Source organism: Chrysochloris asiatica, unplaced genomic scaffold (assembly GCF_000296735.1).
Source record: "Chrysochloris asiatica unplaced genomic scaffold, ChrAsi1.0 scaffold00201, whole genome shotgun sequence".
NCBI lineage: Eukaryota > Metazoa > Chordata > Mammalia > Afrosoricida > Chrysochloridae > Chrysochloris > Chrysochloris asiatica.
Window position 1 is genome coordinate 2639755 of NW_006408719.1, and position 14101 is coordinate 2653855.

Here is a 14101-nt window from a genome sequence, read left to right on the forward strand (position 1 = left end):
AAGAACAGATTTACACAATTACCATTTTAAAAGTAAAAAATATATATATAGGAAAGATTACCTGGTGACATAAAACATTATTAACAGTATAATGGCTAATTATTTTATAACTGCTACAATTATCTTTACTTTTGATAAAAGAAAAATTAAAAAATTTCTTTACATGTGAAAATAATTTTTAAACTACTTTTTACTTAGTTTCTCAGATGGTATGTTAATTTTACGGAAAAGTCAAGTTTAAATATTCAAATATCACAGGCCAACAAATGAGCAAAATGTGAAATTACACACTTTCTTTCTAGTCTGTTTAGGGTTTTTTTGCCTTTCTTCTAGTGACTTCAAATTCTCCTCTTCAGAACTGCTGCATATTTTCCTGGTTGTCTGTCTGGTTTGTCTCTTTGGAGGTTGCAAATTTATTCCAGCATCTGCTGTCCAATCAGAATATTCACTTGATGAATCACTGCAAATAAATATTATGAATATCTAAATAAAAGTAGTTTTACCTCACAATTGAAAGAAGATCATTTTTAAGGTAAAAAGCTAAATGACAGTTTAATTTTATATTAACTTAAGGGAAACAAATACCAAAATGTATACTACGTAAGTGATTTTAATAAAATGCTCCATTGTTAAGTGCCGCTGAGCTGGTTCCAATCCATAGCAGCACTGTATAGGATTTCTGAGGAGCGGCTGGTGAGCTTGAATTTTGCCGTTCAGACCAACCTTGTGGTCAGTGCATTAACCTGCAGCTCAATATCAGGACTACAAAATGCTCCTTACATGAAGTATAATGTTTATTTTCCTATAAAATTATTTAAAATTCCTATCCAAGTCACAAAATCTTCTTTAAAAAAAAAGGTGGACCTGCAGGTGGAGATAAGATGGCATCCTGGTAACACACTATGCGTAATCCCGCTACAACAGAGACACCAAAAACCAAGTGGAACATATACAGATAATAATCTTGGAACTAAGTGAGAGGATAAAAAACTGGATTAAACACCATTTGGAAAGGCACACAAAACAAAAATGGTAACTAAGAAGAGAAATGGAGCAGGGCCACATGCTGTATCTTGCCATTTTGGACCACAGAAGGCAACAAACACATGCAAGAAGAAGACAAGAGTGTGGGCGGATTCAGAGTGAAACAAGGAGAGCAGAATACAAACTGGATATTGGAGACGAAAATGCAGTGAAGAAGGTTACTCACAGGGGCAACCTAAGAGTAAGGAAGGAGATGAAACAACTAGTAGAAATTCCTAGTTGTTTGGGTTGAGGGCCCACATGGTGGGGAAGGCCTGTGGGGTGGCAGCTAAAAGCACTGGACTCCAGGTGTCTCCTACTTTTGACTGGGTCTGAACAGGAATCGAGTAACTGTTTCTGCCGATAGGTGCACTGGGCCTATACCATTAAACGGGAACTGGAGAACTGTGTTCTCTTACTTTCATCATCATACCTTCAAGGTAGCAACGAGTGAGGTTCCTTCCACCTGCACAATCTAAGTGGACTAGGAACACTCCCCTACCACTCCAAACCCTCCCAGTTTGCTTAGGTCACCTCGCTCCACCAGCTGCACCATGATACAAGTGGACATAGCAGAATACCTGCACACATGTGATTAACAGCTTCTACCTACTCTCACTGAACTCAAGACACACACCTGCATGCTCTGCTGTTGGAAGTACATGCATGAATAGACTGCATGTTAGGCTCCTGCCTCATCCGAGATTACAAGTTCCAGGGGACTGTGCAATAGCTACCTGTTACCACTGCTGTTGGAGGTGCGAGGGCAACTATTGGTAAACAGCCCTATCTTTTTGAGTTAGTTTCCCCCAATTTTTAAATCTTTTTCTCCACATTTTATTCCTTTTTGTTTTCCCCCCTTCCTCTTCTTCTTCCTTTATTTTTGCCTATTTCCTCCCCCAACCACTTTTTTCTGTCCCATACAATGGGTGAAAGAAAATGTTCTCCAACTAACACACCTACTACCTTCCATGCCACCAAATCGGAAAGTGACACCACTTGATCCTGCACAGGCTGTGGACAATACCTGCTAAACACACCCACAGAGGTTCTTTACAACCAGCATACAAACACCCATACCCATTCCACTTGCAGCCAAGTGAAGAACTCCACAGTTATGCCAAACAAGCGATTAAAGAAGCACACTGATCACACCAGGATATAACAAAACATAGTAAAAAAAAAAAAAAAAAAAAAAAATCAAAGATAACAAACCAACACATAACAAATAAACACAAAAACTCTAAAATGTCCCAGAGACAAAGGGCAACTCCAAATCCAACAAAGAGACAGGACGAGATAGCAAAAGCAAAGGATAAAAAACTGGATTACTCCTCAAGGAGTAACAGGTAAAGGAACTACCTGATAAGAATTCAAAAGATATGTTGTTTAGTTCTGTGCCTTTGTCAAGTTCCTTTATGGTTGTTCTATCAATTTTTGAAAGTGATGTATTAAAATTGCCCACTATTATTATGGATTCGTCTGTTTCTTCAAATATCCTAGAGTTTGCTTTATATATTTTGGAGTTCTTTCATTGGGAGCATAGATGTTTATTACAGTTATGTCATCTTGTTCAATTGTCCCTTTAATCATGAGATAATATCCATCTTTATCTATTATGCTGGTTTTTCCCTTAAAGTACTGCCACTCCTGTTCATTTTTTATTGCTGTTAGCTTGGTATATTTTTTGCCATCTTTTGACTTTTAATCTGTTTCTGTCTCTGTGTGTTAGATGCGTTTCTTGCTGTCAGCATATTGAAGGTTCTTGTTTTCTTATCTATTCTGCCACCCTCTGTTTCTTAAGTGGTACATTTAATCCGTTTACATTCAATGCAATTATTGATAGGTATGGATTTATTGCTGCCATTATGCTGGGGTTTTTTTTGTGCTGTTGCTGCTTTCTTTGTTCTGTGTGTCTTGCTTTGCTGAGTCCTTCAGGCTTTTTGTGTTCTTTCTCGTGAGATTCCTCCTAGTTTTAATGTTTCCATGTTCTTCTTGGATTTTCATTTTCTTGGCATGTCGTGAAGTGTTCATTTTCTTTGAGGCTACCTTATATTCCATTAACTTTTCCCTGCATTTAGTGCAGTCTGTTTTCTACTGTAATCTACCTGACCTTGTCACCATCTGGATCTCTGATCCTACGTGTTTACCTTCTTTTACATTGTAATTGTTTTGATCATAGACTGACCTCCCAGATTCTCTGAGTTTGTTCTTATAGTTTTGTTCTGTTCTTGACTCTTCCTTCTGTCGATTGAGTTCAGAGAGCTGCTGCCACGTTTATCAATCTCTGGTTGTTGTCTGTTCCTGTTGGTTCTCAATCCACAGAACTCTCTTTAGTATGTTTTGAAGTGCAGGGTTGGCTTTGGAAAAATTCCTTAGCTTCCGTTGATCCTGGAATATTGCGATTACATCGTCGTATTTGACTGATAGCTTTGCTGGATAAAGGATTCTTGGTTGGCAGGCTTTTTTTTTTTTTTCTTTCTGGGTTTTATATATGTCTCCCCATTGCCTTCTTGCTTTCATGGTTTCTGCTGCGAGATCCCAGCTTAATCTGAATTTCTTGCATTTGTATGTAATACTTCTCTTTTCCCTAGATGCTTTCAGGATTCTCTCATTATCTTTGATTTTGGAGAGTTGATTATGATATGTCTCGATGATTTTCTTTTGGGGTCTATCCTTCCTGGGGTTTGTTGAGCTTCTTGGATGTTTATCTTTTCACTTTTCAGGATGTTAGGGAAATTTTCTTCCAGAAGCTCTTCAACTATTTCCTCTGTGGACTTGTGTGATTATTCCTGTTCTGGAATGCTAATAATTCTTAAGTTATTGCTCTTCATGTTATCCAACATGAATCTTAGAACTTTCTTCAGATTTTTTATCCTTTTATCCTGTTTGCTCTTCTATCTTAGTGATATCGAGAGATTTGACTTCCAGTTTAATAGTTCTGCCTTCCATCTCTTCTATTCTACTCCTTTGTCCTTTCAGTGTATTGTCTAAAATTCTGATATTCTATTATTGATCATTTGGACTTATTTCTGTAGGTTTTGAATTGTTTCCAGTGCTGTATCTATCTTATTTGATTGTTCCTGTAGTGCTTTCCTGACTGCTTCCTTATTTTTCTCAAGTGTTTTGAAACATTTTATAATAATTTTTCTGAATTCCTTCTCAGGCATTTCCAAGGCCTACCCTTCTTCCAGAATGGAGTCCAGGTCTACCTCTAGGTCATTTGTCTCAGACATTTTATCTTGTTTCTGGACATGTGCTGATATGGTTATCTGCTTTTGCTTCTTGGACATGTTTAGTGTTCATATGTGGCCTTATTACTTATTGAGTTTTTGTTTTGGTATTTTTTTATGCTTTCTGATTGCCTTTAGGTAGATGTGATCAGGATGTGGGCTTCTCTTTTTAGCCTTCTTATTGCTTAACTCATTAACTTTCACAGGTGCATGTCTGGCTCCCTGGTGCATGGCAGTTGGTATTGGTTCTTGCCTGGATTTTTGTGTTTTATGGCGTGTGATTGTAGCTTAATCATATGGCAGCAGTTGCTGTCTATTCTTGGGTAATATAGGGAGAGAAAGAGTCCCAAAGGTAAAAGGGGGAGCATAAAACAGCAAAACAGAAACAGCAGGAAAACAACAACAACAACAACCAAAAAAATAGATTAGGTACTGTATTCTATAATCTATATATTCTATAATCACAGAAAGGTGAGAGGAGGGAGAGTAGAAGAAACAGAAAAAAATATGTAGCCTAAATATGAGTATAAGGAGCTCTGGTAGCGTAGTGGTTATGAATCGGGCTGCTAACCTCATGGTCAGCAGTTCGAAACTACCAGCTATTCTGCAGGAGAAAAATGAGGCTTTCTGCTCCCATAAAGATTTATAGCCTCAGAAACCCTGTACAGGGTCGCTATGAGTCAGAACCAACTCCATGGCACAGAACAACAACAATATGAGTATGACTTTAATGTCCTCTTTCAGCTTCTTGCCTTTTAAGACCATAGGATAGATTTCAAAATGCCACTGTTGGTTGTTATGCTACACCTCAGGATTTAATATAATTTTCGGCCTGTTTTGTTTTTAAGCTCTCTTTCCATCTCCACATTCCTTGTTCTGGCCTTTTCCCTTTTAAGAAACAGTTCAGGTATGGATCTTGGGCTGAGATTATCTGTGCACATGTGTGGCAGAAGAATCCACCAGTGGTGGGGTGGGGCTGGCCACTTGCTCAGGCAGCCCATCTAGTCACCAGAATGGAGGTGTGCAAACTGTGGGTGGCCAATGAACAGATACCAAAAAGAACAAATCAGAACAAGGCAAAATCGACAAAATGTATTATCCACCTTTGCTCTGACGTTCCTGCAGCGTTATTCTGTGGTTGGTCTGTTCCCTCGCTTGGTCTTGACATTTGGTCTCTCCCTAGTTGTTGGCTCTGGGCCATGGAGTCCGGCAGATTCAAAAGTACGAAATTTCTTACTTCTGCTGCAAGTTCCACTAGCTATAAGCCTTCAAACTTTTAAAATATCCCTACCTGTGTGGTTCTGAGTTTTGGAGCTCTGCCCTGAACCCGCTTCGTCTGGTATTCTGTGGTATTGCTAACAGCAACCTGCACTGCACCTCTACCCTATCCGCCATCAAGCCCCGCCCCATGTGTATAGTCTATTGTATTATTTATAAAAGGTATTTACAATGAACAAGTCATTGGTCTTGCAAAATTCTATCATGTGATCTGCAGCACTGTTTCTATCACCAATGGCATATTTTCTAACTACTGATCCTTCTTTCTTTCCAACCTTTGCATTCCAACCACCAGAAATTAATAATACACACTGATTGAATGTTTTATCAATTTTGGACTGAAAAAGTTGATAGAATTCTCCAATTTTATCATCATTGGCTTAGTGGATGGTGCATACATTTGAATAACAGTGGTATAAACTGGTCTTTTTTGTAGGTTTATGGATATTATCCTATCACAGACAGAATTATACTTCAAGATAAATTTTGAAATGTTCTTTTGATGATAAACGCAATGTCATTTCGCTTCAATTTGTCATTCCTGGCACAGTAAACCATATGACTCTCAGATTCAACATGGCCAATACCAGTCCATTTCAGCTCACTAATGCCTTGGATATTAATCTTTAAGCATTGTATTTCATTTTTGATATCTTCTGATATTCCTAGATTTACACTTTGCACATTCCATGTTTCAATTATTTAATAGATATTTACAGCCCATTTTGAGTGGTGCCCCATTAGCAAATGAAGGTCCTGGAAGTTTTACTCCATTTGCATCATCATGGTCACCCCTACCTTGATGAGGCAACTCTTTTCCAGTCACATTTTGAATGCCTTCCAAACTGAGAGGCTCAGATTCTGGCACGATTATCCTACAATATTCTGGTGCTCTCTGACTGTGGGCCACTACTATTCATAAGGTTTTCAGTGGCTAAACATTCAGAAATAGTCTACATATGCTTCTTCCTGGTCTATCTTAGTCTGGAAACTCAGCTGAATCCTGTCCTCCAATGGAGTACCCTGCTGGTGTTTAAAATACTAGTAGCATAGCTTCCAGCATTAGAGAAATAGCAAGCCACCACAGTACAACCAAATGACAGATGAGTGGTAGTGCTCCTCAACTACTTTAATGAATTTGGGAAATTTCTCAGTAAACAGAAAATAAGGGAATTTGCAAAAGCTAGATTCAACTTAGAGAACCAGAGAACCAACAACATCAGACAACAACCTGAGATTAAAACACATAATAACATCACACAAAACCAACTCAGAAAACACACACACACACACACACACACACACACACACACAACAATAACTCAACATTAAATAAGTTTACAAGTTTGAAAATAAAAAATCAGAGGAATTAATCTGTACATGATGATAACCACACAGCAAAATGAGGGAATAAACAGTATAATTATAGAATTTCCAAACAGAGAAGAAGTCAAGATGATATAAAGATATGACAGACTTCTTAAAACTTTCTGAAAGGTAAAAATAAACTATAGGGTAACCACAAAGAAAATTAATAAACCTTCTAACTAAAGTAATAAAGAAGAAAATGACAAGGACTTAGAAAACACAAAATCAACAATGAAGAAATGAAAACAGCACATAGAATAAAATAATCAGACAATTTCACCAAAATAATAGATTTAACATACCATTTCCAATGAAGAACAGAATAACAAGATGCAAACTTAAAGATACAGAAGATCTCAAAAACAAAATCAACCAACCTGACTTCAGAGACATGTACAGAACACTCCACACAACAAAAACAAATTACACATTCTTTTCCAGTGTAAATGAATCACTCTCCAGAATAAACCACGTTAGGTTACAAAGCAAGCTTTAACAAAATTAAAATATCAAAACAATGTAAAGCATCTTCTCAAATCACAACACTATAAAATTAGAAATTAGTAACAGTACAAATTGGGCTGTGAACCACAAGGTCAGCAGTTCGAAACAGCCAGGGGTTCCGGGGGAGAAAGATGAGGCTATCTGCTCCCGTAAAGATTTACAGCCTCGAAAACCCTGTTCAGGGTCGCTATGGGTTGGAACTGACTCGATGGCACTTAACAACAACAACAACAAGAACAAAGACAAAAACAAATACATGGAAACTGTAAAACACTCAGCTTGAGACTACTAGGTAATAAAATAAATAGTGGAAAAAATTTCCTAGAAGCAAATGAAAATGAAAACACATAACGAAACCTTTGGGCCACATCAAAACCAGTGCACAGAGGGCAATTTACAGCAATAAACATATACATCAAACAAAAATAAAAAAAAGAAAAGATAGAAAGAAAAAAAAGAAACAAAATCAATACCTTAACTCAACATCTCCAATAACTAGGGAAAGAGCAGCAAAAATGCTTACACAATCTCTAGAAGAAAGGAAATAATAAAGATTAGAGCAGAAATAAATGAAACAATAGAAAGAATAAACAAGAACGGAAGTTAGTTCTTGACAAGCTATTGCCACATTTAACAAAGGAAAAGAAAGAGAAGATGAAGAAAAAAAAATACGAAATGAATTAAGAAATGCAGTGGGTGACATTACAACAGAGCCAATCCAAATAAATAGAAGATTAACAGAATACTATGAGAAGCTGTTCTGTGGTAGATCCTGTGCAGGGTCACTATGAGTTGGAACCAACTCCACGGCACACAACCACTACCACCACCACCACCACCATGAGAAATTGTACTCTAAACAAATTTGAAAATCTATAGGAAATATACAAATTTCCAGAAATACACAACCTACCTAAACTAACACAGACTGAGGTAGACACTTTGAACAAACCCTAAAAAAAGAAGAAATTGAACAAATCATAAAATGTCTCCCAATAAAAAAACAACTCATGCCCAAGACAGCTTCACTGGAGAATTTCACCAAACATTCAGAGAGCTGACAACTCTAACTATTACAGAACACAGAAAAAGATACAACTCATTTTAATAAAGCATGTATAAGGCTTTATTTTTTGCCAAACCAGGCAAAAAAAGGACTTAGAAAAGAAAATTGCAGACCAATAGGCTTTATGAAAACGAGCTCTGATAGCCTAGTGGTTATAAATTGGGTTGCTAACCTCAAGGTCAGCAGTTCGAAACTACCAGTTGTTCCACGGGAGAAAGATGAGGCTTTCTGCTCCCCTAAAGATTTACAGCCTCAGAAACCCTGTGCAGGGTCACTATGAGTCGGAACCTACTTCACGGTACTTAACACAAAAATCCCGATTAAACTCCTAGCCAATAGAATTTGACACCATATCAAAAAAACAATACAACATTCATACCAGATATACAAGGATGGTTCAACATTAGAAAAACAACCAACAAAATCTATTACATAAATAAAGCAAAGGAAAAGAACCTTTTTCCCATAAAGAGCTCAATCCCAGAAAATACATTTGCTATAATCAACACACATTCCAAATAAAAACTCAGCCAAATAGGAATAAAAGAGAAAACCTTCAACATAATTGTAGACACATATGCTGGTATGGCGCTGTGGGTTAATGCGCCAGACTACAAAGACGTTTGAACTGCAAGGTTGGTGGTTCAAGCTCACCAGCTGCTCCTCAGAAACCCTATACAGGGTTGCTATGGGTCGGAATCAACTCGACAGAACTTAACAACAACAACATGCAAAACTAACAGCCAATATTATTCTCAACGGAGAGACTAAACACATACCCCTTGAGAATAGAAAAAAGGATACCCTATCACCACTCCTATACAACAATGAATTGGAAGTCCTAACCAAGGCAAGAAAAGAAAATCAAAGGCATCCAAACTGGTGAGAACGAAGTAAAACTACCCCTTATTTGCAGATTACATGATCCTACAAACAGAACATTTCAAAGACTCAGAAAGTAAACTATTGAAACTAAGAGAAAAATTTAGCAAAGTGGCAGGGTAGATTATTAATATTCAAAAATCACTCAAATTCCTTTCCACCAACAAAGAAAAATCTGAAAAGGAAATAAGGAAAACAATACTATTTCCAAAAGCTACCAAAAGGATGGACGGGATTGCAATCATGGCAATGACACAAGGTGTATGATTTGTTGAATGTGGGAATGATGATCTGTTATATAAGCCTTCACTCAATTCACAATAAAAAGGTAAAAGAAAGAAAAAAAAAGCCAGGCTTTTCAGTTGGATAAAAAAACAAAAACAAAAAGATAAAATACTTAGGAATAAACCTAACAGAGATAAAAAATACTTATGGAAAGAAAACCAAAACACACTACTACAAGAAACCTACATAAATGAAAGAACATACCATGCTCCTAGATAGGAAGATTTAACATTGTGAAAATGTAAATAATATCCAAAGCAATCTGCAGACATCATGCAATTCTGATCTGGTTAACATTAACATTCTTTAAGGAGATAGAAAAACCAATAGCTAATTTCATATGGAAAGGAAAGATCTCAGATAAGCAAAGGATTACTGAAGAAGAAGAAGTACGAATTTAGCTATAGGATAAGCACTGGACTGCTAACTGTAAGGTTGTCAGTTTAAATCTGCCAGCTACTGCATAGGAGAAACAGGCTGTCAGTTCCAGTAAAAAATCCCTATATAGGGTTGCTATGAGTCAGATTTGACCAATAGCAGTAGGTATATATCTATAATAGTCAAAGTAGCTTGGTAATGGTACAACAGACATGTAGGTCAATAGAACAGAACTGAGATTCCAGAAGCGAATCCATCACCTATGGACAGCTGATCTTCAACAAAAGACCCAAACCCATTAAATGAAGAAAAGACATTCTCTTTAGCAAATGGTGCTGGTAAAACTGGGTATCCATTTGCAGAAAAATTAAACAACATCCACACTTCATGCTATATTCAAAAACTATCTCAAAATGGCACAAAAAACTGAATACAAAACCTAAAACTATAAAAAGGAACCCTGGTATTATAGTGGGTTATGAACTGGGCTGCTACCCACAATGTCAGCAGTTCTAATCAACCAGCTGCTCCATGAGAGAAAGATTAGGCTTTCTGCTTTCTTAAAATTCACAGCCTCAGAAACGCTATATGAACCGACACCATGTCACACAGCACTTACCACCAAAATTATAAAGATAATCAAAGAAAAAAATCGAGGCATTATTTGTTGGTAAATGCCTTTAATTTAGTTCCAAGCCAAGCGACCCTGTATAGGGTTTCCGAGGAACAGGTGGTGGGTTTGAAGTTCAAACTGACTTTGTGATCCAGTGCATTATCCTGCAGCGCCACATCAGGACTCCAGGGCATATATGTTGTTGTTGTTGTTATGTGCCATAGAGCCAGTTCTGACTCATTGCGACCCTATACAGGGTTTTTCCAAGGCTATAAATTTTTATGGGAGCAGAAAGCCTCATCGTTCTCCAGCGGAACAGCTGGTAGTTTCGAACTGCTGATCGTGAGGTTAGCAGCCCGATTTGTAACCACTACCTATCAGAGATAAATTAGGGCATGGAGTCTTGGTGTGGCACCATGGTTAATGTGTCACACTGCAAAGCCGTATGAACTGCAAGGTTGATGGTTCAAGCTCACAAGCTGCTTCTCGGAAATACTATAGGGTCTCTATGGGTCGGAACTGACTCGATGGCACTTAACAACAACTAAAAATTAGGGCATAAACAGACAAACATAACCATGCTGATCATGCTTATTTGTATTCTGAGTGTCTTGCAATCTGAAGGGCTCATCTTTAGGCATGATACCTGACAATATTCTGGTGTTATTCATCATGCTTCAATATTCAATATTCTGATGCCATGTAACAGTGTCCCACTGCTATTCATAAGGTTTTCAGTGGCTAAACATTCAGAAGTAGTCTGCTTCGCTTTCTTCCTAGTTTGTCTTAGTCTTAGTAGATCCATACTACTCAAAGAATTTAACAGTCCTTTTGCAGAAATGAAAAAGCTGATCTTCAAATGAAATTGCAATGGGCTCAAATTAGTCAAAAACAATCTTGAAAAAGCAGAACAAAAGAGAATTCTTACTTCTCAACTTTAAAACATACTATATAAAGTTACAGGAATCAGAACCCTGTAATTAGGACAGACATAGAGACCAATGAAATAGAATAGAGAGTTCAGAAATAAACCCATAATATTTTCTATGATCAATTGATTTTTTTATCATGCTACCAAGTTGTCTCAACAAACATGGCTGGGACAACAGGATTTCAACATGCAAAAAAGAATAAAACTAAACTTATACCTCACATCATATAATAAACTAAAAATAAATCAATCAACTATAAGTTTTGTTCATCAATGGACTTTATCAACCAAATGAGTGCTGGTGTCAAGACACAGGACCTCATATTTAAAAAGGAAATTACTTTACAGATGAAGGAATTAGCCGCACAGGAGCATGCCCGCCCCCCTCCCCCAGCCCCCAACTGCCGCACCTCCCCGCAAAAGATATTGGCAGAGCCAGGATGAAAAATAAGTCTTGATATTTTCTATCCAGTATTTTTACTGGTCTTACTATATTCCTATAAGAACATAATATTACAACTGCTGCTGAATAATTTTGAACTAAACCAAAACTAGTAAAACTACCTGGAAGAACTTTCACTTTGCCATTCAATGACAGGATCCTCTACAGAAGCATCGCTTGTGCCAACAGTTTCATCTTCCTGTAACAGATTAAAAAAAAGTTTGAGATATAATATTGGTATTACTTGGCTAATTATTAATTAGCAAACCCAAAACTGTCCTCATGTGTGTCAAAGTAGAACTGTGCTCTAGAGGGTTTTCAATGGCTGATTTTTTTTTTCTGTAAATACATTGCCAGGCCTTTCCTCCAAGGCATCTTGGGGTGGACTCAAACCTCCAAACACTGGAGTAGTGGCTGAGTGCTAATTATAATATAATGTCTATTCCCAGAAAAACAAAATACTCTAAACCATATGTAGAAAAATGTACAGAATCATTTTTTTTCTTAAATGCTTTGTTTTAAAAATATCCAAGTTAATGAAATTATTTTCCATGAACAAAAGTTTTATATTATGCAAAATTTCAAACATATAAGTCCATTGATGAACAAAACTTATAGTTGATTGATTTATTTTTAGTTTATTATATGATGTGAGGTATAAGTTTAGTTTTATTCTTTTTTGTATGTTGAAATCTAGTTGTCCCAGCCATGTTTGTTGAGAAAATAGCAAACACTGTGTATATAATAAACACAATTATCACTGGTCTTTCTTGTTTTATCTATACCCTCACACAATGCTTCACATCCCAGGGGTTATTTCAAAGCATATCCCAGAACAAAACTCCTTTCACTCACAAATATTTACTAAGTAAAAAATAAGATTCTTTTAAAAAAACACAATTGGTACATTAATAAATAACATCAATTACAGATTATGTGATCATTTCTTTATAAAGATCAAGTTTTCATGCTTTTGTTTTCTTTTACACTAATATCTTCCTTTTTTTTGGTTAATTTTTATTGTGATTTGAGTGAAAGTTTACAGGGCAGATCATCACTTTTACATTCAACAAATCATATACTTTGTTTCATTACAATGATTATAATCTCCTCCATGTACCATCAGTTAACAATATTTCTCTTTATCTACTTTGTTGTTGTTGTTACGTGCCGTTGAGTCGGTTCCGACCCATAGCGACCCTGTACAGGGTTTCCGAGGGTATAAGTGACCCTGTACAGGGTTTCCGAGGGTATAAATCCTTACGGGAGTAGAAAGCCTCATCTTTCTCCCGCGGAGCAGCTGGTAGTTTCGAACCGCTGACCTTTAGGTTCGCAGCCCGATTCGTAACCACCACTTTAGCGCTTTAAAAAACAAAACAAAACAAAAAAAACACGCAGGCATATGTAATAATTTAAACCACCAAAGGGCACATTCTGCAAGCCTGCTACCTGGCCACCAGCTCTCAGTCCCTCTCTTTTCATGAATCTAGAGCCCTCAGCTGCGCTCTCTCTCCATGTCTCCATCTCTGGTATCGCCGCTTCTCTGGATAGGGTCCCACATTCTGCTTGTGCTCTTCTCCCTTGATGGTACTAGGGTCCTCTGTTTCTGGACTATAAGATTAACTACTGCCCTGTTTTTGTTAAAAAATTTCTACCTTTACAATTATAACAGTTATAATTAGTCATGATAACCATTACTCACTATTGAATCCTAAGAGTCTTATCCCCAACTCTTTTCATCAGACCCATCTAGACAAGATGAAAATTATTCAGTGGGGACTCTATCCTCACCCACACACACTTGAAACCTTGTAAGCCAGTCACTTCGTTCCTTTATTGCCCCCTCATTTTAAGTAGCCAAAGTCTAATTTGCCCATCCTTATTGGTCAAGTGACAGCCACGATGGACTCAAGCGTGGCAACAGTAGTGAGGTTGGCCCAGGATCGGGCAGTGTTTTGTTCTGCTGTGCATAAAGTCACTATGAGTCAGTACCGACTTGATGACACCTAACAACAATCTACCCCTGTATACAAAGGGGATAGGATTGATACTTGATGTGAAGATTCCTTCCCTCTCTGTTGGTATTTTGAGTTACTAC

General features: G+C 37.2%; 1 protein-coding gene across 1 annotated transcript in view; it reads right to left on the reverse strand.

The window, feature by feature from the left end:
* BRWD3 (bromodomain and WD repeat domain containing 3) overlaps window positions 1-14101 on the reverse strand; it is a 240297-nt gene that overhangs the window by 40962 nt on the left and 185234 nt on the right. Inside the window, exons 22-23 of the mRNA XM_006872503.1 lie at window positions 12126-12202; window positions 292-460 (exon numbers count right to left, since the gene is read on the reverse strand). Of these exons, the coding sequence (XP_006872565.1) occupies window positions 292-460; window positions 12126-12202 (246 nt within the window). The remainder of the gene's footprint in view (window positions 1-291; window positions 461-12125; window positions 12203-14101) is intronic.